Source organism: Plectropomus leopardus, chromosome 19 (genome assembly GCF_008729295.1).
Source record: "Plectropomus leopardus isolate mb chromosome 19, YSFRI_Pleo_2.0, whole genome shotgun sequence".
NCBI lineage: Eukaryota > Metazoa > Chordata > Actinopteri > Perciformes > Serranidae > Plectropomus > Plectropomus leopardus.
This window is the reverse complement of record NC_056481.1, coordinates 23,202,534-23,226,073: the sequence shown is the minus strand read 5'-3', so window position 1 is coordinate 23,226,073 and position 23,540 is coordinate 23,202,534. Positions and strand designations below refer to the sequence as shown.

The 23,540-nt window shown below is 40.0% G+C and overlaps 1 protein-coding gene across 1 annotated transcript in view; it reads right to left on the bottom strand.

The window, feature by feature from the left end:
• Positions 1-23,540, bottom strand: part of cacna1g (calcium channel, voltage-dependent, T type, alpha 1G subunit) — a 190,942-nt gene that overhangs the window by 112,175 nt on the left and 55,227 nt on the right. Inside the window, exons 4-8 of the mRNA XM_042508301.1 lie at positions 21,348-21,507; positions 18,277-18,571; positions 16,731-16,823; positions 15,680-16,589; positions 13,450-13,850 (exon numbers count right to left, since the gene is read on the bottom strand). Of these exons, the coding sequence (XP_042364235.1) occupies positions 13,450-13,850; positions 15,680-16,589; positions 16,731-16,823; positions 18,277-18,571; positions 21,348-21,507 (1,859 nt within the window). The remainder of the gene's footprint in view (positions 1-13,449; positions 13,851-15,679; positions 16,590-16,730; positions 16,824-18,276; positions 18,572-21,347; positions 21,508-23,540) is intronic.

Genomic DNA, 23,540 nt, shown 5'->3' with positions numbered 1-23,540 from the left:
CCAAGCCCAAATTTCCCAGGAGAGTGAATGCATAACCCTCTGTACTCTCATACTGATTGGCTAGTACTCATTGCCTTCGTTGATTAGATTGGTTCGGTTTAGGTAAGAGGAGTGAGATTTGTTAGGGTAGGAATGTCAGGCTAAGTAAATCAGAGGCAGAGTCAGGCGGGTCATGCCTTGTTATCAAAGGAAGTGCAAACTTGCATACCCCCAAATGCCGTTTAGTGGTGTTAAAATCAATAGGGTTTCACTCTGAATAAGCTATCAAGTGTGTACTTCTGGCAGAAGTAACATACTACTAAAAAAATATCTATCATCTATCATAAGAGCTCACAGCTGACCCCGCACTTTCTTTGATCCTCTGCAATACACCTACCAGTGTGAAGTTGATCTGATGAACGGTTATTGAGAAAATCGAAGGAGAGACATACATACAGAAAAACAGACTCCTTCCATTAAGGTGAGATTTCTTCCCTTACTTCTGACTGTAAGCTAGCAGCTGCTACCCTTCCTTTAAATCATAATTAAACTCTGCTGTGATCAGTATATTTGCATCAACACCCATTATTCTTGTCATCCTCATGATCAATAAATCAAAGAATATGTATCCAACAAGTTCATATTTGTTATTATTGCTTGTCAAAGTTAGGATGTTAAATGAGATGACAGCAACTAATAATGAGGAGAAATAATTGGGGAATCCAAGTGGAGGAGCTGAAAAGTGATTTAAGGCAGGATTAATATAAATGGAGTGTATTTCATCACGTTACTTGTTAAGCGTGTTAATGGAAGCACCATCATGCAATACATGTGCAATGTTAAATGGACAGTGTAGAAAATACCTACAGAGAGGAGGGCGGTGTTTTCCCCCTTGTTAAAAAGAATAATTTGCCCTCAGTGTGCTTCATAAAAAACAAGCTTTTCTCCGTTTCATCTCACCTCTTTTTCATTGTCTGCGTCTCTTGTGTCTGTCTCTGGGTTTACAGACACAGACGAATCCATTTGTTTGATCCCGTTGCTTTAGTGTGTCCATTCATTTGAACACTGACGAGCGCAGCGGCGGCGGCAAATCCTTCATATGCGCACGCATTGCGCGGTTAAGAAAAGTTCAAAGGGTGAACAAATGCTGGGGCACTTGGATGTTTGTGTGTCCTGTCAGATGAATGCCCTCACACACAGTAGAAACACAGACTAGGCTAAAAGACAAATGCACGGAGGTGTGCCCCAAAGTTACACTCATAACCATCATACATCCAGGCCACACACATAAACTCACACCATGAGCTCTACTCATTACCATGTATGCACACATACTGTATGCACAAAGCTCTGCACAGACTCACACTTGCGTGCAGACACACACATCCACACACAGCTTTATAATAGATGCGATTGATAAGCCAGAACAAGAAGTACAGTTTTTATGAGGTGAGACTTGGACTGCAGACATCTGGCCTTGAGGTTCACGTCATTATTTTTCCCCCACTGTTTCTGCTATTCTATTGTTCCAGCTTGTATATTAGACATTCCTCAGAGATCATGCAAGAATACTGCAAGAGAACGAGACCATAAAAGCCTTTCTCACACATAGAAACGAGCATAGGAACACACAAAAGACACGCAGACAGAAAAATAGGCCCAGAACCACACGCACGGGCATGCTAGCTAAGGTTCACAGCGATTAGCTTATCAAACAGGAGAAAATTCTTAATTGACAAATGGCCATTGAGGTGTGCATTCTTCCTAGAGGGAGATAAATGTGCCCACGTGCATGAGTTTGTAAGTGAGAAAGACGCTCTTGCTTTCTTAATTGCTTCCTTCGATGGCTGTGTCCTGGGTAATGAGGCCGCAGCAGCATTAGGAGGTAAAGTGTGTTAGATGAGGAACAGTGTAATCTGGTTAGCGCAAATGTAATGTCACCTAATCTGATGTGATCTAATCTAAACGGGATGCCACACTCTGCTCAGCCCCAGACTGTCAATGATGCAGCTCTATGTTTGCTGTGTGTGTGTGTGTGTGTGTTAGTTTAATCAAGTGGTTTGCTTAGGCGTGCTACAGAGGAGGAAATTTCAAGCATGAAATGGAAAGTGATACACTCACCATTATGGATGGTTGGTTGGAATTCAATAACAGTGATGAGGATGATTTGTCTCAGATGACTGAATGGTCTGAAACTCTGCATCAACTCCTTAACATATTTGATGGGATAATTATACAAGGGTAATACAAGTAATCAGGAATTTATTGAGGTTTTTGGATAACTTCAAAAGCATTTTGAAATGTCAACCGTAATATAATGTTACAGAAGCTTCAGAGACTAAGTGTGACCCATGATGTCATAGTTTTCTTCATGGTCAAAGTCAATGAAACTTTGCACATATTTGAATTGTCTTCATGGTGAATATGAAGCTATAAATAGCAGCCAGTTATCTTAGCTTAGCATAAAGAGTGGAAACACAGAGAAAGCCTGACTCTACAAAGGTAACAACCCCAGTGGAAACTTGTTGGTCAAAAGAATGTCCAGGATATAATCCCCAGTGAAATAGCAAATTGCATTTTGAGACTTAGGCTTTTCTATTACCAAATAAGAATCTGTAAACCCCTTAGATCAAAGTGTAAAACAAAAGCTTTCATATTTAATAGGCAGAAATGAGAGTGGTATTGACCTTCCTGTCTAACTGTTAAGTAAATGATTACATACTCCCAAATGTCAAACCATTCTCTTATATCTGGTGTTCCGCAAGTATCAATTTTAGGGCTTTTGTTGTTTTAAACTACATGCATTCAGTCTTTAATGATTACTTTAGCATATTAAGCACCACACAAAACTTCCAAACTCGGAACAGTCACCATCATTAGAGTGCAAGAGCTTCAAATACCTGATGATTTAAGACCAGCTTATAACATTTTATTTGCAGACCATACTGGGATCTAACATTATTAACAGAAATGTTAATAATCAAACTGCCTGTTCAGTTTTTAATAATGAACTTAATCACATATCTAAATGGATTGTGTTAAATACATTTCAGCCTAATATTAAGGTTTCATTCTATGTGGAACTACATCAAAAACAAAGCTGTTTTATAGATAGTGTGCTTTTAAAGAAAGCTGTTTCAACACAATGCCTGTGAGTAATATCATATAAGTTGAACTGAATGCCATGCACTGATTTGTTTATATTATTCTATGATTTACCTTTGTGTAAGTTACTTTCATATAATTGGGGCAATTATACTGCACATAAAACTGCAGAACATCAGTTCATCAGTTACAAAAGATAGTAAAAAAAACTTGCTTCATCCACAGAGATTCTGTTTCTGTCATATTTTCATCCTCCACATAAACTATAGGTTGTTTACTTAATAAATTGTTATTCCAAACACACTCAGCCCTCTATTTTCAATAATTATTTTTAGCATATTTACGTCAACACAAAAAGCTGAAAGCAAAACTTGATGAGACAATGCAAAAGGGATGAAATGGCAGATTAAGAGCAAGAGCAAGAGAGGATAACTTGCTGAATACAGGCAGCATGTTATTTGACATCTCACTGATCCAGGAAATAACTGAATCCATCATTTGATCACTTCATTGATTCTCCCCTTTTGATTTCATGGCCTTCGGCGCTGGAAAAGCCCCCCTCTATAAACCTGGATTAAGAGCTGTTGTTTTGCCTTCTCCGTCTCACCATTGTACAAATTAGAAAAACACTTTCTTAGGCCTGTCTTGGAGAGAGGCCAGTGTCTTCAGATGCCAACTCTACATTCCTCGGGCAGGGCAGGATAAAAGCTGAATAAATATTGTCTCTGGTTGGAGCGAGAAGCACAACAAAAGGGTCTTTCCACTGTCTCTTTGGCAAAGGGAGAAGCTAAAGTGTGTGTGCACAATAAAGCATCAGAATGCATCAGGAGACCGTCAGAGACACTGACCACTGTGCATTAACTCCATAACCTATGGAAGGAGAAACAAGCTATAACTTTAAAGTAATGTTTTGTTAGTCCATACAATAACTGAACCTAAACCTACCTCACAAATTTTAATTGCAGAGTGCTTTAATGTTGAAGTGGGCAGAACTTCAGCAATAAGAGCAGACATTTCCATTCATAACAACATTCAATCAAACCACAATAATCTCAGTGATGTATCTGTTAAAGAATTGTACACAACATCCAAGTCCCTGTACTTCACAACAAGTATTCAAGCTTTCTGTTGCCTTTTTCAACTCCTGTTGCAATACAAACTTTTTCAGAGGAGATTTCTTTTTTAAATGTAAAGTTACACTGAGAAACCTTAAAATAATGACTACAAATTGCATCATAATAAGAAGCTTTCTTAGTGTTGCTTTAATACCTTTTAAAACAGAAGAAACAATACTTCCATTATTTTGTGAAAGTATCTGATTGATTTTTTACTAAATACTTATGTCATTTAACTTAAACTTAGAAGTCCTTATGTTGAGGGGGAAAAAAATCACATTATTTTTGAGAGAAGTCATTACTTTCTGTTACCAAGTCCTTATTTTAAGAAAATTACTCATTATTTGTGAGATAAATTGTAATTTTCAATTACCAAGTCCATATTTTTAAGAAAGTTACGCATTAGTTTTGGTGCTAAATCAGAATTTTAGAATGTTCTCATTATTTCAGATACTAAGTTATTATTTAGGGAAAGTTTCTAATTAAAATGACATAGGATTGTTTTTTTCACCACACTGGCAGAAATGGGCTTCCATGCAATCCAATACTTTGGTTTACGATCAGGTCTGTAGAATCACAGAACAGAACATCAGAACATTTCCATTAACCTCAGCTGTACTTTGTGTTTTATGTAAAGTACATTTGTGCTTATTAGCAAATTTTAGCATGCTAAACTAAGATGATAAACCTGCTAAAACAAGGCAAGTTTTTCATGCTGATTTTAGCCCCACTGTGCCTCTAAGGACAGCTTCACCAATTATGCTAGCTTGTAAAATTGAATGACTGCGACAAGATAACAACAGAAAAGAACTTTCTCTTTTTTTCATTTCATTAAAGAATAAGATGACTCACATGTGCCACTAAGATGTGACCATATGACGGTTTGACTGTCCTGTATGACAAATCACTGCAGGTGGTGAAACGGCTTTCATTAATTTCAAAGGATATTGTCTCTTGATGTATCATGGTTAAAGGCTCTCTCATGAGTATGATCTACAAAGTGGAAGGCCAAACATTCGACAGGCACTGAATTTCAGCTGAAATTTGGGGATTTCAAAAGGAGCATGCAGTGTAGTTTTTAAAGGGACAGTTTATCCAAAAATAAAAAAAAATTCTCTTACCTGTACTGCTATTTATCAGTATAGGTTGTTTTGCTGTGAGTCACTGAGTGTTGAAGATATCGCCTGAAGAGATATCTGCCTTCTCTCAAAATAATGGAACTAGATGGCACTCAGATTGTGATGCTCAAAGGACCAAAATAAATAAATAAATGCATTTGAAAACTTAACAGCAATGTCTCTTTCCAGAAATCACGTCCCAGTTATTCAAGATAATCCACAGATCTTGCTGTGAGTAGTTTCATATCGAGACTATTTTCTTTCTACTGAACTTCACCTGCCAACTGTGCAGAAGGAAATGTGCATGTGGACTGACAAACAGCTCTACAGATAAAAGGAAAAGTATGTAGTTTTAAATTTGGGGTGAACCATGATTACCAGGAAAAAGAACAAAAAAAAAAAATACGGCTTTTTTTGCTTCAAGTAATAAAAGAAAAAGTAAAAGTGGTCAAACCAAGGCTGCATGCCAATTTATTTCAGACAGGCTCTGTATTTGTTGCAGTCTGTGTAAGCTGCAAGCACTTGTGGGTGAGTGTAACTTATAGAACCCGACTGATTTCGAATGATCAGATTCAAGCTCACTGTTTCAGTGCACTTATGTCATTTTGGACAGCAAAGTTTATTTTTCAACTGTAAAATATCCTGCCTCCATTACATATCTTTTGTCAAAAGTATTTGATAACCATATCCGAGGGATAATTGCATTGCATAATTACATATACATATATAATATCGGCCAATATTATCAATATCAGAATTTTTAACTCCCTAATATTGGTATTGGCTTCAAAACCTTCAGTATCTGTCGGGCTCTAGTAACTTTACCTCAATCTCAAGGTCTTGTCCAAAACATGCCCTCCTCAACCTTCCCTTCATTTCCTCATAATGTGACAAAGCAAGATTAAATACACACATACTGTGCAAACACCAACATCTCTCACTGTCGAGCAGCAACTTTCTTTTCCAAGCAAACAGCTTTCAAGGTTAATAAAGTCAAAATGTGGCCTGTGGGAGACGTAGACTAAGTGACCCAAAAGTGACTCCAGATCACTTTGCACTCATGTAACAGCTACACGCTGAATCAATATTCATGTCAGTGCTCAAAAGCTCCCGCTGTAACAGCAACAACAATTTCCAAAACAGGAACCGTGCGTTTTACCAAGTCTCCCCTGACATCCCTGTCTTTTCTACGCCTCTTAACTTCTCCTCAAGCTATTTTGGCGTCGGCAGCGTTCAGGGAGCGGAAAGACTGACAGGAGAGCTTCAGAAGAAGGATGCAGGGAAAGACGGGGAGTGGTGGCCATACAGACAGGGGGAAGTTTCTTATGTAAAGTGAGAGAGAGGTTGACCTTCTCAAGTAAACAGACTATGGGCTGTGTCACATAGTTGGCACACACACAACTATTCCATCAGCTCCACCATAAATGGTAATGCTCTTAAACTGCGCTGAGAGATAAAGCAGACACCCTCTCCTTACTCGTCCAACCCGTCCGCCTCCACTCTTCCACCCATCACCCCGTCTATCCTTTCACCTCCAAGTCCTTACACTCTGTCATCCCTATCCAACACTCTATTTAATCATCTTTTTATCCTTCCATCTGTGTCGCGCACACATTTACATTCGCTGCCCTCGACGCGGCCGCGTGTGTGCGCCGTTTCCCGAGCAGCTGAGTGTTTGTGTGAACGTATTTGTGCGTTTAAGAGATAGGACACAGACAGAGGGGCTCTGTTATGTGTCACGGACAGTGAGGGTCCAGGCCCTGCAGCTCCACACACACACTGATGGGTTGCAGGGTAACAACATGTTTGAAGGACACGTGTGTGGATGTGGAGTGTCTGTTGTGGTCTGTCTACTTAAGAAGCCGGTTTATATCTCACAAGTCTGGTCATAGCGGTGCATGGTGAACATGGATGTGTGTGTGTGTTGCACAGGCTCATCCAGTGTGCCAGACCCAGAGGAACAAGTTTTGGGCTAAAGAGTCAATATTTAGAACTCTGGGAGCAGAATTTAACGCTTTAAAACCTGAGCAAATTGGCTCGATTTCTTTCAAAAGGCTATGAGCAACAAAAGAGGAAAAAAAGCAAAAATTAGTGAGAAATGAGTAAAAAAAAATTACAAGAAAATTATCTGAATTTTTTTTTAAAAATAAACAAATAAATTAAAAACACAACAACAATTATAATAATACTATACACGGAACTGAGTTTTTCCCTAGCTTTTTTCTTTTTTCCCTAGAAATTTTCCCCCAGCTTTTTAAAAATAATTTTCTAAATCTACTAATTTTTTGTTAGATGTCAAACAATTATAACCAAGTTGGTTATTGCCTTGTTTCACATGTTTTTTGAAAGCAATCGCACCAATTCGGCCTTTTAAATTGATGCTGTCCAGAGGCGTATCATACTACCACAACACGTATTGTCCAGCCATGTTTTAAACTCGCCCTACAGCATGTTCTTTTACTAAGTTGTCATATATTGACAGTTTGCAGTGGACTTCCGTGGCCACATATTACACTCTAGGTATCCTTCTGCATCTGCTCTTTACGTCCTGGGATGCCGCTATCATGTCAACACAAGCACATGGTGGGAATAAGCTGCATGTGGTGATGTTTAGGCAAAGGCAGAACATAGCAACCAACGCCGGGACATCAACAAATACACATGCTGGCACGGATGGTTAGGTTTAAACGACAAAGTCAAGTATGGTTAGGATTAGGTGAAGGAGGCACATGGTAAGGTGTAGAAAAAAACATAACAGAGAGACGGGAAGCAAACACCAGACTCCCACATGAAAGTCCGGGGTTTGTTGTTTGATGGAGTTAACGTGATCTTGCGCCAAAAGCACTGTCAAAGCAGCTATATTTTACGAGTTCAGAGAGAGAACAGGCTGATTCTGGCACACAGCTTGACGGTGCTTGGCTAGGCTCAACAACAGCGTTAAGTCCTGCCTGTGGTGCTGACTGGCTGATCATCAGACCCCTGTGGCACTCATTGGATTGTTTTTATTTCAATCACGAATCTGCTGTTTCATATCACAGTGCCAGACAAATCAATCTACTTAGAGTGGGCGGATTCAAAGGTCTGAACCGCTCAGCTGCAGAAATTTTGTGACAAGGTGACAAAATGCACTCGTCTCTCAGATACACTCATCCATATTCATTAAATCCCTGATTAATAAGCACATCATGTGTGATTATGGCCAGCAGAGACATTGAGTGGCCTTTACAATTAGGCTGAAGTTTGATTCACTTTGTATGTGTGTTAGTGTTACTCATTGGGGTGGATGTTTTATCTTGTCAAATTCTCTTTAAGACACAGTTGGAAATGCACAACCTTATTTGCAGCAGAATGATGCATAACGCCAGATCTGTCGGCTGTGTGCATGTGTGTGTGCATGTGTGTGTGTCTGCCGGAAAACGGGCCACCTTGATCGAAAAGTTGTCACACTCAGCAGAGCTGAAATACAATTTCTTAAAGGGGCAGTTTTCCCCAAAAACACATTTTCATATTTTTAAGGTTCAACAGATGATATGGAGTATAACAGGGTGGATCTCTATCAGAGAGGTGCATGGATTGAGGACTAACCCTTTGAAACCTGAGCAAATTGGCTTAATGTCTTTCAAAAACATGGGAGGAAGGTAATTGGCAATGGAAGAAGAAATTAGCATGACATTAGTAAAAAGTACAAGTACACTACCTAAAAAAGTAAAACCAGATAAACAAAATACAAAAAAAAGTATAACCAAAAAAACAAGGAAATGACCCAGAAAAAGTGCTTAAAAATGTATAATTCTGTGATATAATTTATATTATTATAATTTATTCATGTAGTCATGATAACTAAACAAATACATGTATACATTTTTTTTCTTTTTTCCCTGAACATTTTTCCCTTTTTTTGTTGAAATCATTTTATAAATCTACGAATTTCTTGCAATTTGTGGAAATATTCTCACCAAACAAAGAAGGCAATGGGCAACAAAAGAAGTGATGACCCCAAAATGAGCAAGAAATAAGTAGAGTACAAGAAAATCACCTGAAAATTTGTTTTTAAAAAAAAAACAACAAAAAATTAAAAAGAAAGTGATAGTAAAAAAAAGAAAGAAAGAAAATGACCCAGAAAAAGTGTTTAAAAAATTAGAATAAAAGTATTTTTAATAAGTAATTAGAATAATGACAAGTATAGTTTATCCCAGCTTTTTTTTCCCCCAGAAATGTTTCCTTAGATTTTTTAAAATAAATTTCTGAGACCACTAAGTTGCTCATGACCTTTTTTTTGAGTTTTTTTTTTTTTTTTAAAGAAATCAACCAAATCTGCTCAGGATTCAAACTTTTAAATACATGTGGAAAGCATCTGGACGCAGCACAAGAAAAGTGACGTTGCTCCAGGTTTCAAAGGGTTAAGGCAACAATTATGGCACGTGTGACGCATCCACATTGCCCATTGCAGATGAAAGATGATTCTGCAGCACTTAACACAGTATGAAAGTCACAACCTCGTTTCTAAAGTGGCAGCTGCACGGGGCACACACTCTGCAAAACTCCAGCAGAAAACTTGGCTGGAGGATGTATGGAAATTGAAACCCAGCCTCTCCTCCATGTGGACAGAGTTACAGAGACAAACAGAGGCTTAGTTATCCTTGTGTCTATTGGATGTATTGGCTTGCAATCAATGAAGCGTCTCAGTAAAGTTTTCAGCAGCCTGTCTGGAGACGAGAGAGATCCATGTTACCCAAACTAGGAGAGAGCACTCAAGAGACAGGAGAAAAGACTTTAGGAGTGACACAAGAAGGAGAGCATAAGAAGATAGTACGACAAAAAGGAGAACGTGGAGGTGTAAAGAGAGAACGGAACAAGAAATAAAAGGGGATAAAAGAACAGAATCACAATAAAAATAAGGAAGGAAAGAAAGGGAGGAGCGAGGGCAGAGAGAGAAGGAGACAAGTCCGAAAAAAGTACGGACTGAACAAAGACTAGAAAGCTATAAAACCTCCTGTGTGAGTGCTGAGGATGGCATCTGGATACGTTTATAGGCACTGGGTCAGAGACCGAAAGTAACCCCATAAAACCTGGCCAGGCTTCAAACTCCTACACACACACACACACACACACACACACACACACACACACACACTACTTGTGTCACTTACTTTACTTGTGTTATATAACTTCACACAAACTCACACAGGCCAAAAACACAACACAATAGCCTCAAGCACGATTCACACACACCTCAACAGATAAAACTGCACTTGGAAGATCATCTCATCTGAAGGAAACTGTAGTTTGAAAAACCTGATTCTTGATGCTTTATCTGGAAGAATGAATTGAAGGAGTGATAGAAAGTGAAGGCTCAATGCACACTAAATCACCACTTCACTTCATCCGCTCCCACGGTAACCCCTTCACCCAGGGGCAGACTGGCAACAAAAAGCAGCCCGGGAATTTGCAGTCGAGTGGCCCCCATTTGATACATACCAAAAAAAATTAAAAAGCAAAACCTTTTAATTTGTAATGTTTATGGTAGGCTGATTTGTAAAATGATCAAACAATTTTATTTTTGAGGGGGTAACTCCCAATGTCTGTGTGTACAGAGAGCAAAAAAAGTTTATTTTTATTTATTTGACTTAATATCCTACTTTTCAGAATCATATAAAATACTGCAAAACAGTGTTTAACCCTATGAAACATGGGGAAAGAAGAAATAACCCAAATAAGAAAATAAGAAATAACCCTCAAATAAGCAAGAAATTAGTAAAAGTACAAGAAAAAATTCCTGAAAATAAGGAAGAAAGAAAAAACACAACAAAAAACAACGGGAAAGTAAAAATAACAAACAAATAAGACACGGAAATGATCTGAAAAAGTGCTTAAAAATTATAATAGTTCTGTAAAATGTTTTAAATATATAATTAGTATAATTGGAAACAGTTTTCTGGACATTTTCCCCTAAGTTTTAAAGAATAATAATTATATATATACATACATTTCTTGTAATTTGTGGGACATTGCATGTGAAGATGCTTATTGGGTTTTTCCCACACTTTTGAGAGAAATCAAACCAATTTGCTCAGGTTTCAGAGGTATAAATACTTAAGTAAGTACAAGATAGATTTACTAATTCATGTAGAAGGCATCTCAACCTAGCACAAGAAAATGTATGGGTTTTAAGGGGTGTCAGACTATCGTAGGAAACGTAGGATAACTGTTAAAATATCAACCATGCTAAATAATATAAAAACTATTCCAATTAATTCTATGCAGAAAGAGTATTGCTATTAGATTGGTGTCAGCAGGTTACCTTTGTTTAGATATCAGAATATTTGGAGAGAAAAAGTTGGATTGGTGTGTGCTTAATTGCCACCAGACTTGAAGACATCAGAGCCTCTGAATTATCGTGCTCAGATCTACCCTTCTTATGTAGTCTCATCCCACAGTGTAATAGGTGTGTATCTGTATATGTAGTCTAGACAATGACATTTAATCCCAGGCCTTTGCATTTACACCTGGCATTAATAAGTGTGTCTCATCTTTTCTGCCCGTGTTGTAGTCTGATCTTATTATTCATTACTTGGAGCTTGTGGACTTGTCAACAAACATGTGTCCTACATTAAGGGAAACAATGCTGGGCTGATACTTTTCTTGAGATTGGACAGGTTGCATTCACACCTGGCTGAGATCTGATCACAATGCACTCCAAACGACCTCCAGATGTGGCCGAGTCGATCAAATATCATTCAGATTGCAATGTGTTCTGCGTGCATTCACACCTTGTATTCACATGCATTTTTCCTAATGCAGACAAGATGTCCTGATACAGATTGCATGCTAATATTAAGTGTAAATGGGGTCAAAGAGAAAGAAACCCAGGAGGAAAAATCTGCAGATTGAAGGAGAGAATCTCTATCAGATGTTGTGGGGCCTTCCTCACCCGTTAAATCACCCCTGCTCCTCTCTTTCTCTCTCTCTCTCTCAGTATCCTCTGTCTCTAATACTCTCTCGTTTCCGTTTTCTCTCTCACATGGCTGTAATTACGCTCGTGTAAACAAACGAGGCTCAAGAAAGACATCAGGAATTCCAGTTGGGCCTGTGGGAGCTGTGTAGCTTTCACGATCACACAGAATGACACACGTGCACACAGAGGATCTATAAGTTAGGATGTATTCATATTAGCTATGCTTGATTCATAGCGTGACAATGTGATTGCCTCCCAATTTCCCTGCTGCCCAAGTTTCACATTAGTAATGTCGTTTCATACCCAAGTGCACTTGCATCATCATCTAAGAGACATTTGTTTGTGTTGTTGCTAAAGAGTAGAAAAATGGACCAATGTCCCAAGCCCATACAATGGAGTCAACCATCACATCATGCCTTCTATTGTTTATACGAGCAAGACAGTGTCAAAAACAACCGTCTCGCCTGCCTTCCTACTTTACCACTCATGGCCTGGACACTTGAATTCTCACTCACTCCCAAAAAAATCAATTCAAAATGAAATTAAATTTAAATTAATTAATATACCCAATCCTAAGCAGACATTGTTAAAAAAAAAGCCCTTGTAGGCTAAGTGAAACCCTGGCAATAAAACTTATTCCACCTCCACTCTTCTATCATGTGGCAAATAACCAACCCTTAGTCCATTGTTAACACATTATATGAATTACCATAAACATGCTAACGGTAATTAGCATTTGGGATCGTGATTGTGATCTTTTTATCTTTGGATCTGTACTGTTCATTATGAGCCGTGTTGAAAAATTCATACCATTTCGTGATCGAAGCACAGAGCATACTGTGGGGGCACAGATGGAGCAGCAGAACATCACGTGAAGCCAGAAGCTTTTTAGCTCTGGTTTGCAGTATTGCGGGCAGAACAAATTGGCTTTCATAATGGATTGGGTTGGTATGGGTTTTAAAAAACCCTGACCGGCGCATGACTAGTGTTTACAGCAATCAAACAAACTGGACTTTGGGGTCAAGCGCACTGGGATGTAAAAGCCTCATTAAACTAATACCTTTCATTACATCTGACAGTCTGTTAAGCACAACTCCCTCAATGAAGCATCAACAGCTGCATTCAACTCCACACACACTTTTCTGAAAGAGACATACAGAAACACACATCCACTAACCTGCTCATGGTACTCGATCCCCATGCTCAGAGTATTGATCAGAATGGCGATCATAATCCCTCGTCCAAAGTACTTGCTGTCCACGATTTTCCTGAACGTGTCGCACACCAGCCTCCAGAAGTGTACCACCTTCGCCGCCGTTTTGCCCAGCCTACGGTGCTTCTTTTTGGGCTGCCTGCTGTCTCTCCTGTCCCTGTGGTGGAGGTCCTGAGTGAACTCGTATATGCCCTCGCTGTCTGAGTCCCCGGGGGTTTCATTGCCCTCTGTTCTACCCTCTGATTCATTTGCCAGGGCCTTGGCGCAGTAGGGGCAACTCTCGGGGTCCAGTGTCAACGCGGCTGTGTCCATGGCGCTGCTGGTGGTGCTGAGGTCACGGGCCGACAGCTGGCAGGAGAGCTGGGCTGAAAGCCGAGTGAGAAAGGTCAGATGGAGAAACTGAGACAAAGAGAAGGGAAGCAGAGTGAAATCAGCGTGATTGTGATAAATTACTTAAATGAAGTGGTTTAGACAAATTGTCAAACCCAATGAAAGAGATCTGTTGTGAACAACAACATTTTTGGACAGTTGCGTGTGTGTGTCAGAGGGAGTGCGTTTGACGGTGATGGGCAGTGTGTGCTATGAGTAATGCCTCGTCTCTCCAGGCTGTGCTGCGGCCTGTCTGGCCAGCTGCCAGCATTTTCCACCGTCTGTACAACCTAAACAGACCTGGCCTGACTTCTGCTGAGCCCACTGCCTTTCAGAACTTGGCCAGGTCAGATCGAGCTGGCTGCGAGCTCGGACATGAGGGATTAGCATTTATTGACTGTAATTAGCAATCTCTCTGTCTCTCGCAGAAAAAAACAACTCTGGACAGTGTTACAGTTTCGGGCTTAATCACGACAAATCGATACCGTGCTTCACCAGATGGATGATTGCAGGAAAAGGAACACTTCCAGTGGCGTGTCACTTGACTTGATTCCACACTGATATGGAAGTTAGGCACTTATTCTGACTGAGTAAGATACTCCTGTTATTTTCAAACCCTCTTTTATGCCTTCCAGGTTTTTTCTTAATGGGAATACTCAACAAAGCAAACATAGCACAAAGGAAGGAATGCAGCTAATGGAGCTAATCAAACATTTTCCAAGTTTTTGATTGTATTTATGATCATCATTTTCAATGCATCTGCTGGTAGAGAGTTAATTTTGGATTTTGCTGGTCCCGTGCGGTCTGGTATATGAGCTTAAACTGTTTTGATTTATAAAAACAGGCTGAACTTGCATTTGTGATTATGTTATGTTCTGGCAATTTTAAAAGTAGCCTATGTCACAGCCCTAACATAACAAAAGCATTAGCATAGCAGTATGGTAATGGAATTAAATGTGTGAGCATGTTTGTGAGCTTAATAATGAAGCAACTAGTGTCCAACTGTTGAACATCCAAGTCTGCAACATGACAGACATCAAATTTCAGAAGAGGGAGGAGAGGGTAAAGCGGCACATGTAATTTGTTTACTTACTGTTTACTTACTGTTTACTTACTACTTACTGAATTAGTCTCTTAAAAAGATTAAAACTTTGCCATTGTGACAATATTTTAAATTTGAAACTGACAAGAGAGCTATCCTCAACAGCTGCAAGCGCTGTTATGAGCTAAACTTTTGTCGTACAGTGTTTCTATTTATATCTGTCGCTCGCTTTGAAAGCGCTGCAGTGGATGAGGACTAGCTAATTCATGAAATCAAAATGAGGCCTTATTTATTCAAAACCTCATTTTTCTCCACTACAAAAACTTTAACACAGTGTCAGCTGGCTGGAGAGAGATCGCATGTAGGGTGAAAGTTTCTGCTGAGGGAAATGAGCATCGATAAAAACATGCTAGGCTAACATTACTTGTTATCTTCTATGTAATTTCCAATTAACATCACAATATAAAGTGCATGTAACATTACAAACGCAGCACGCAAGTAGGTTATTCACTTATCCTTTAAGTGTTTACAGCTCTGGTCTGATCTCAAGCGCACTGACGATAGTGGTTTGTTTAAATGACAGAAATGCATATTTAATAGTCAGTGTGGAAAGAGAGCTCTGGTGTTTCATAATGCTACATGATGGTCTATTCCTGTTGGGACATGATGTCTTTATGTTCCACACAGGAATGACGGCTGAATCAGGTAATAATGAAATTTGGTATATCTGTCTGGTCTGGTGTTTGACTTAATATCAAGCCAGTTTGAAAATTTTCACCCTACCTGTGGGATTGTGTGTATCCACCAGGCCTGATGGCCGTCTCTCCAGAGGCATGGGCGGGATGTTCAAGCTGATGTTAGTTAGAGTGCTGGCAGCAACACTCCCTCGTCTGGACTCTGCCAGGGCTCGAGCCTGCAGAGTTGGGTAGTTCTTAGGTCCCGGAGCTGCAAAAGGTACAGAGTTCCTTTTCATGACCCTGGATGTGGGAGCCGGGGCTAGGGAGAAGGGGCCTGAGGTCGGCCCCAGATTTGTGGGCGACGGGGTACAGCGAAGAGATTCACTCCGGAAAACACTGCGGACTGAAAATGAATCGGCTCCTGCAGCAAGGTTGGACAACGTGGCCAGGTTTGAATCAGAGGTGGCTGCAGTCACTGTAAGCGGTGGGGCTAAACCGAGATGCCCAGCGCCAGTGGTTGCTACAAGACCCCCTCCGTTGTTGCTGTGAGCACCAGCCTCCACATCCCGACTCTCCAGACACCTGATGCTACCCGCCCCTCTCACGCTGCCATTCCCCAGGTTGTAGTGATGGTGATGGTGGTGGTGGTGATGATGGTGCGCCATGTGATGAACCGACACAGATCCCTGTCTGGAGGGCTTCCTCCTCCTTCTCTGGCTCTGGCTGCGTTGGGGCTCCGTGGGTGGGGGCGATGCAGCAATATTAAGCCCGGCACGGCGAGCCAAGAGCCTGCAGATATGGGCCACTTGCCTGGCCCCCTTGCGGACGATGTGAACTAGGTACTTGAGCAGTTCGTCGTAGCAGGAGCCCGGCTCGGAGAGGGAGGCCAGAGTGCTGGCGTTGGACATGAAGCGCACCCGCTGCTCCTTCATCAGCTGACTCTCCCTCTGCTTGGTCTCTGAGAACTGAGTAGCGATGACCACCAGGCACAGGTTGATCATGAAGAATGAGCCGATCTAAGGACGAGGAGGGGGAGATGACATTGTTATTCACACACTCGCAACGGATGCTCGAACAAGCGTCCCCCTGACCGACCCACTTGTTCAATCATCAGCGGACATGCTCACACACCGATGGCACCATGAAGTGGCACTTACGATGATGAGTAGAATGAAGTAGATGAAGTTGTAGAAGGAGTGCGCATCCATCACAAAGTACATGATGTCCACCCAGCCCTCCAGAGTGATCACCTAAAGAGGACCACAGGCAGAGGAGAGAGACAAAGGAAGACGAGATCAGAAAACTCATAAAACAAGAAACCGTGGAGAATATAAATAAACCAGAATTGCCGCCCCTTCCATGCATCAGTCAAGTTTGTCTTACAGTTTACATCCACCTCTTTGAAAACAGGGATGCATGACACAGTTTCCCCTGGCAGCACATAAGATCTATATAATCAGCACAGTCTCTAGGTGGGCACCAAGATTAGTGTCACCAATTCATTATCTGACCAAATGTCTCCCTTTCTGTTCCTGAGATATGAAGTTGCACAATGGCCAGAAGTGTTTTATGAAGAATATTATGATGTCACAGTGAAGTTAACCTTCGACCTTTTGAATATAGAATGTCATCACTTCATCATTTTATCCTACAAGATATTCGTGTGAAATTTTAACATTTGAATTTTTGAGTTGTGGCCAAAAACATGTTTTATGAGGTAACACTGACCTTGACCTTTGACCACCACATCCTAATTAGTTAATTATTAAGTTTATGTGGACATCTGTGATTAATTTATAGAAATTTTCACAGGGTGCATTTGAGATATAAGGTTCACAAGTATGATAAGAATGCAAGGTCACGGTGACCTTGACGTTTTATCTACGACCATCAAAGTCTCTTATGTCAAAGTGAACATTTGTGCCAAAAATTTAAGGAAAATCTGACAAGGTATTCTTCAGATATCATGTTTACAAGGATGAGATAGGTCACAGTGACCTTGACCTTTGACCTATGGCCACAAAAATCTTATATGTTTATCTTTGAAATCCAGTGGACGTTTGTGCTGAATTTGAAGAAAATCCCTCAAGGCATTCTTGAGATATTGTGTTTAAGGGAACTGGACGGACAGAATGACAGAGGAATGATGGATGGACAGATAAGGATATGTACAGACAACGTGAAAACATCATGACACAGAGTCAAAAAAGGGACTAAAAATAGACCATATTTAAGAGTCCAGACTGCTGAAAACACCAGGACTCAGACTCAGCAGAAGACTAATCCCCAACATTTCTCTTGTGTGCTTTACCCCACGCAGGCATACTGGAGCAGCGGCCAGACTTCATCTCCAAAATCATCTCAAAACTGGCTCTTGTCCTCCAAAATTGCCCCCCCCCCAGCTTTGCAGCCATAAATTTACACTCCAATGAAAAAGGGTTTTAAGATGATGTAGAGATAGCAAACAAATGCTTGGAAAAATTAAGCCGCAGTCTGGTGGTGTGGCTGTGGCGACCTGCTAATCCAGTAAGCCCTATTTCTCTGATACAGCATCTGCAATTAGGCTCCGTTTCTTCCTCTGCGTCTGCATCTTGTATTACAGGCTTGCATGTTAGCCAAACCCTACTGTGTGTGCCTCAATGCAAAATCTTACGTCTCCCAAACTGTTTTGGTCCATTTGTCAATCCAACATAGCTGTTTTACCTGAAAGATGGCAATCCAGGCGTAGCAGATATTGTCAAAGTTGATAGCTCCCTTGAAGGGGTTGACCAGACCAGCAGAGCAATTGGTGTAGTACTGGTTCCAGTTAACGCAGGTGGTGTTGTCAGTGCTGTTGTAAGAGTACATGTCCAGGTTGCATTGAATGCCTCCTTCCTCATACAGCCTGGGCACCGAGTCGCAGTCCCTCATGCCGTTCTCTTGGTCCCGAGAGCAAATGAAGGGGTTCTCGTCGTCGTTTTCAGTTTGGTAGTACTTCTCTCGCTCTACAGACAGAGGGCTTTAGGGAAGGAAGAAGAGAGAGGGCATTGCAGGGGTTAGCTGACAGATTTGCACTGATCTCTGAGAGATGTGCTTATGTGCAACTCATTTATTAAAAATGAGAGTGGATTGATCTTTTTGAATAAAACTGGCATCTGTATTAAAAAATGTTCTCCCTTGTTTCAAAGACCTCCAATTCTATCCCTTCTGAATCCATGAATACCTTACAGGAAGTAGATAACATGTCTCTCTTAAAGTGAGACTATGAATACTCTTATATACTTATATACTTTTGAGGGCCAGTGGCCACAAGTGACAACTGCAAGACAATGGCAGACTGAAAATGCCACTGAATTCCCAAGATTCTCTTGAATCTTACAAAAAAAAACAAAACAAAAAAAAAAAACAGATTTAAGTGGCCTGAGTGAGTGGAATAATCACATAGTGTGAAAATACTACAGGGAGAAAGGTCTCCCTGTTAGGTGGGGTGTGTTATATTTGTCAAAAATTTATCAAAATAATGATTTACTTAATAATAATAATAATATTGCTAATGAATTCAACTTTTCACAAATAAAAGTGACAACTATTGTTGTTATCCTCATTCTTTAAAAGTTGGATAATCTGATTTTAAACAAAACCTAACCACTAAATATAAGGTTCAAAATGATACCCTTAGGTGAGGTCAGGTGCTTCCGAAAAACAGAAGCGTACTCATAAAGTTAAAAAATGACTTGATTATCAACAATAATGACAGAATTATTTAACATTTTACCAAAACAATGTAGAAATATGAGGAGCTCTGCAATGTGAGACTACAAAACACCTGGACACAAGGATAGGGAGGCATTAAAAGCTAAACATTTGTTCTCTACCTGGGTTTTTTCCCAGAAAATTTGCAAAGACACAGTGACATGTCTCTCCTCAGGGAATCATCTTTGCCCCTCAGCCATCACTGCATTCCAACCTGCTTTCGCTGCCAGGTCGAGGCGGTAAAAATGTCTGGATGTTTTTATATGAAGCGATGATTCTTTTAAATTTTGGCATTCACTGGCTTTCATTTTAAGTAGATTTACTTTAAAGCCGCAAAGTCTACAGGTTTTAATGCCATGCAAATCCTACAGCAGCTGATTCCACTGATTAACAGTCGTTCCAACAGATAGGAGGAACTAATCAGTGAAGCCAGCTGTAATTGTGTTGACAAACCTGCAGCTAAATGGCTGTGGAGACCCGTGTGCTTTGTGTGTGTCTGCCTGCCACACTGACTCTAGGCATATCTGCTCCACAGCATTCTGTCTGGAATAACAGGCATGTGTATCTGGCTAATGTGTGATATCTGGCCTGTCCGTCAACGCACATTCAGCTGGCGGCCTTTATTAATTGCATAGTATCCTCAAATACTTTGAGGGAGCAGACCACCTCACATTCATTTATTTATACATGCTTAAAAGCTGTTTCACATGTCGGGATGATCTACAGGAACATTTATTGCTCTGATGAGCTCAGTAAGAAACACATTTGATTTATCGCACCCCTAAGTGACGCATGGGATGTGGCTCCTACTGGGTGCTCTCACATATTCTCCATCAGCCCAATAAAGAGTCGCTGTCAACACAGTTAACAGCTGTTACTCTGCTAAAGCTCTAAAATATGTATCAGCGATATGATCACAAGAGAAATTGAAGCGGGTGTTAAAACAGATATGTTTATGACTTTGGACATAGAGCCGGACTGAAAATGCCATTCATCTGATGCTGAGGCCTTCCAAAAAGAAAAAAATGATAATGATGACGGAAAAATGTGCCAGCTCACAGAAGCCATTAAGCATGAACTTAAATTACAGCTGTGAGACGTCATAAATCCTATAGAGAGTAATGAAGCCGGGGTGACACAGGGAACATGAATAAGTCATGGGTGCCCATGTTCCATCTAACATGGGGTCTTTCTCATCATTCCACGGTTTGTCGCTCTCCCATTCATCATTATGATGAGACTCTGTAATCGCTAACCACATTGACTTTATGACCCAGTTTAGTGTGCAGGGTCAAGGTTTACTCCAAAGTTTAAACCTTGGCCTTATGTAGACCTGTTTGCAATCCCATCTCTGTTGTTTCATTCGGTTCTACTATTATTCAAGATAAAACCAGTCGCTTTGTGTGTCTTTGTAATAAATAACAATTTTATCATGTGTTCTTGAAGGCCAACACCAGGATAGATTTTTTTTCAAACAAAGAATATGAGTACTTTTTGTTCAAAGATGATTTTTTTCTGATAATATCTTCCTTTCACCATTTAAATGTATTTTATGGTTTATTACAACTTTGGTCTTCTTTTTGCAGGTTTGACCATGGTTATGATAACAAACAAAGTGAAGTAATAGAAAAACTAAAAAATACAAATAGAAATAAAAGCAAAGCAAAAGAGAGCATTTCTGAAGCCTCTTTGAAAGCATAAAAGATTGGTACCTGGATTGAAAAAGTCCCACTGTCTCATTAAAAACATCCAGTTTTGTCCCACAAGCATCTCATCAAAATTATTGGCAAATGTCCTGACATTTTGTTAAAAAATACCCGACAACTTGATAAGAAACACCAGGTTTGTCACCACAAAATGTCTCGTTTGAAGAAAAGTGGATGACGTATGAAGTGGCATAAAATGGAAATAATCAAGTGAAGTACAAGCACCTCAGAACTGCAGTAGTTTAGATGTGAGTACTGCGATCTTGAAAAAAAAAATCTACATACATTGGCACAAAGACACAGATACAATATGGATATAGTAAACATTGAACTCACAAGGAGAAGTTGTCTTCCACGAAGCAGCGGTTTCTGAGCAAGCCAGCCCACAACTGGACGCCTACGATGCCGAATATGAAAAACACAAAGAAGCACAGCAGCAGCACGTTGCCCAGCATGGGCAGCGTGTCCAGCAGCAGGGTCACTAGGATACGCATACCTGAGAGAAGACAAAACAGACAAGGTCAACCAGCTGGGCAGCACACACTTGTTCACCAATAAACACACAGTAGATATGTATCACAGCAGGTCAGGTGTATGTTCCTCCCAGAATTCAAAAATCAAACCTCTTTCACTACGAGTGGCAGTGCAACATGTTATTCAGAGCTGAGTACTGGGTATTATATTAAATGGGCCGGTTATATGAGTACCAATCCTTTTTAATTTACAACCATTCACCGCCTCATACTGGGCTTTTACAACACACTTCAAGTGCACAAGTGCACAATTTAGAGTCTTTATTCATATCTTCTAATTATACACTCGCAAGTGGATGCTGTAACATTTTTTTTTTTCAGTTTAATAAAAATCAAATAATAATGATGCATGGTGAAAGTAATAGCCTACTACAGATCAAAGTCCGGTGAATTTAGCCTCCCAGTGTTTTATATTAGTTAAACAGCTTAATGAAGGACTGTCATAACGGGTCATTCATTATACCGGATGTTGTGCTGTGGGTTACTCGAAAACAATGTGGGGTCTGGCTCTTGACAAACAGAAGTGATTCACCAAATTCATTTGTCAGGAGGACATTTTGCCACTGGGAAGGTTTTTAAAATATGAACATCACAAAATCCTACCAATAAAAGAAGCAGTGCTGAAATCAAAAAGTGGATGACTGTATTCCTCTCTTGCTCTGGTGGCTTATGCTGATTCTTAGTGTATGCAGAGTTGTCAGTGCATTCATTTATTTGTGGCAGCCCACCACAGTTACTATAGCTGCCGCCACACAATGATTTTATATTTTTTTGACATGCTTGCACTGGGAGTTAAGAGCATACCGTGGGTATAGACAGAGCAGCAAAATGTAAGGCAAAGTGGAAGTGAAACTTAACCATTCCGCTATTGATGTTATGGCATGAGCTAGGAAGTTAGGTTCACACCGTATTAAAATGTGTAACAAAAACTGAGACTCTCCTCCCCCAAAAATCAATAGGTTGTTTACACAAGCAGCTTATTAGGAGCCATATTTACATTTTTTTGTGAGGCAGCGACCTCTAGTGGCTGTAGTAGTTATGACAGGAGAAAAGGAGGAAGTCGGGTGGCGTGGCATGAAGAGTGACAAAGATTGCATAGGGAGGAGGTTGTGGTGGATGCATTAGTGACTTATTATAAATCATTTACAGTGCTGGGGATTAAACGCATGTTACGTGTAACTAGTAACATGTTACAGTAATTAAATTGCAAAATAAATGTAATATTAATCAATTATAGTTTCTGACAGAAAATATGTAATTAAATTACACTTCGAATCAAAATGTTAATGTAACAAAGGGTTTACATATGACAAAAAAGTTTTCAGTAAAAGTTTCATATGTTGAATCAAACATTCCTTGTTTTGCTTCACATCTTTTCTTTTCTCCGTGCAGCAGATTGTTGTAACCCTATTACATTTTGTAAATTAACTTATGTTCGTAACTTCATTTAGCTAACAAATAATCTGACTTTAATACAAACCGTGATCTTTTTGCAAACATAACCAATCAGTTTTATACCTTCAACAGTTTCACAAAGCTAACATGTTTAAAACCTTGACTGTTAATGGTCATATATGTTGTTTTGAGAGTCACTGGCAAATAACCATTTCTGCAATTAATGTATGAGGACATATTGTGAAAAACCAACAGTGACAGTCTTTGCACTGCTGTAATCAAGTCCTTATGACCACGGCACAGAAAGCTAGTGATGCTCCAATAGTATCTAGAAGACTGTCGTTGCATTGTGTCAGTTGTGGCTGTGAGCATTTGTAACCGTATAAATATTAAACAGGCCATTGTAAAAAACAAAGTGTGCTCGGCAGCATCCGTCCTCGGATGAATAAAGTATAAAAATACATTTGGATACAACACAATAGTCCCGAGTCCAACGGAAGAACAGAGATTTGTTAGCAGTCTGTGAGAGTGTCAGCAGTACACCTACAGCTTGTTCTGAATTAACGCCACACTAAAAGACCTGCTTTTTTCCGCCTTTCAT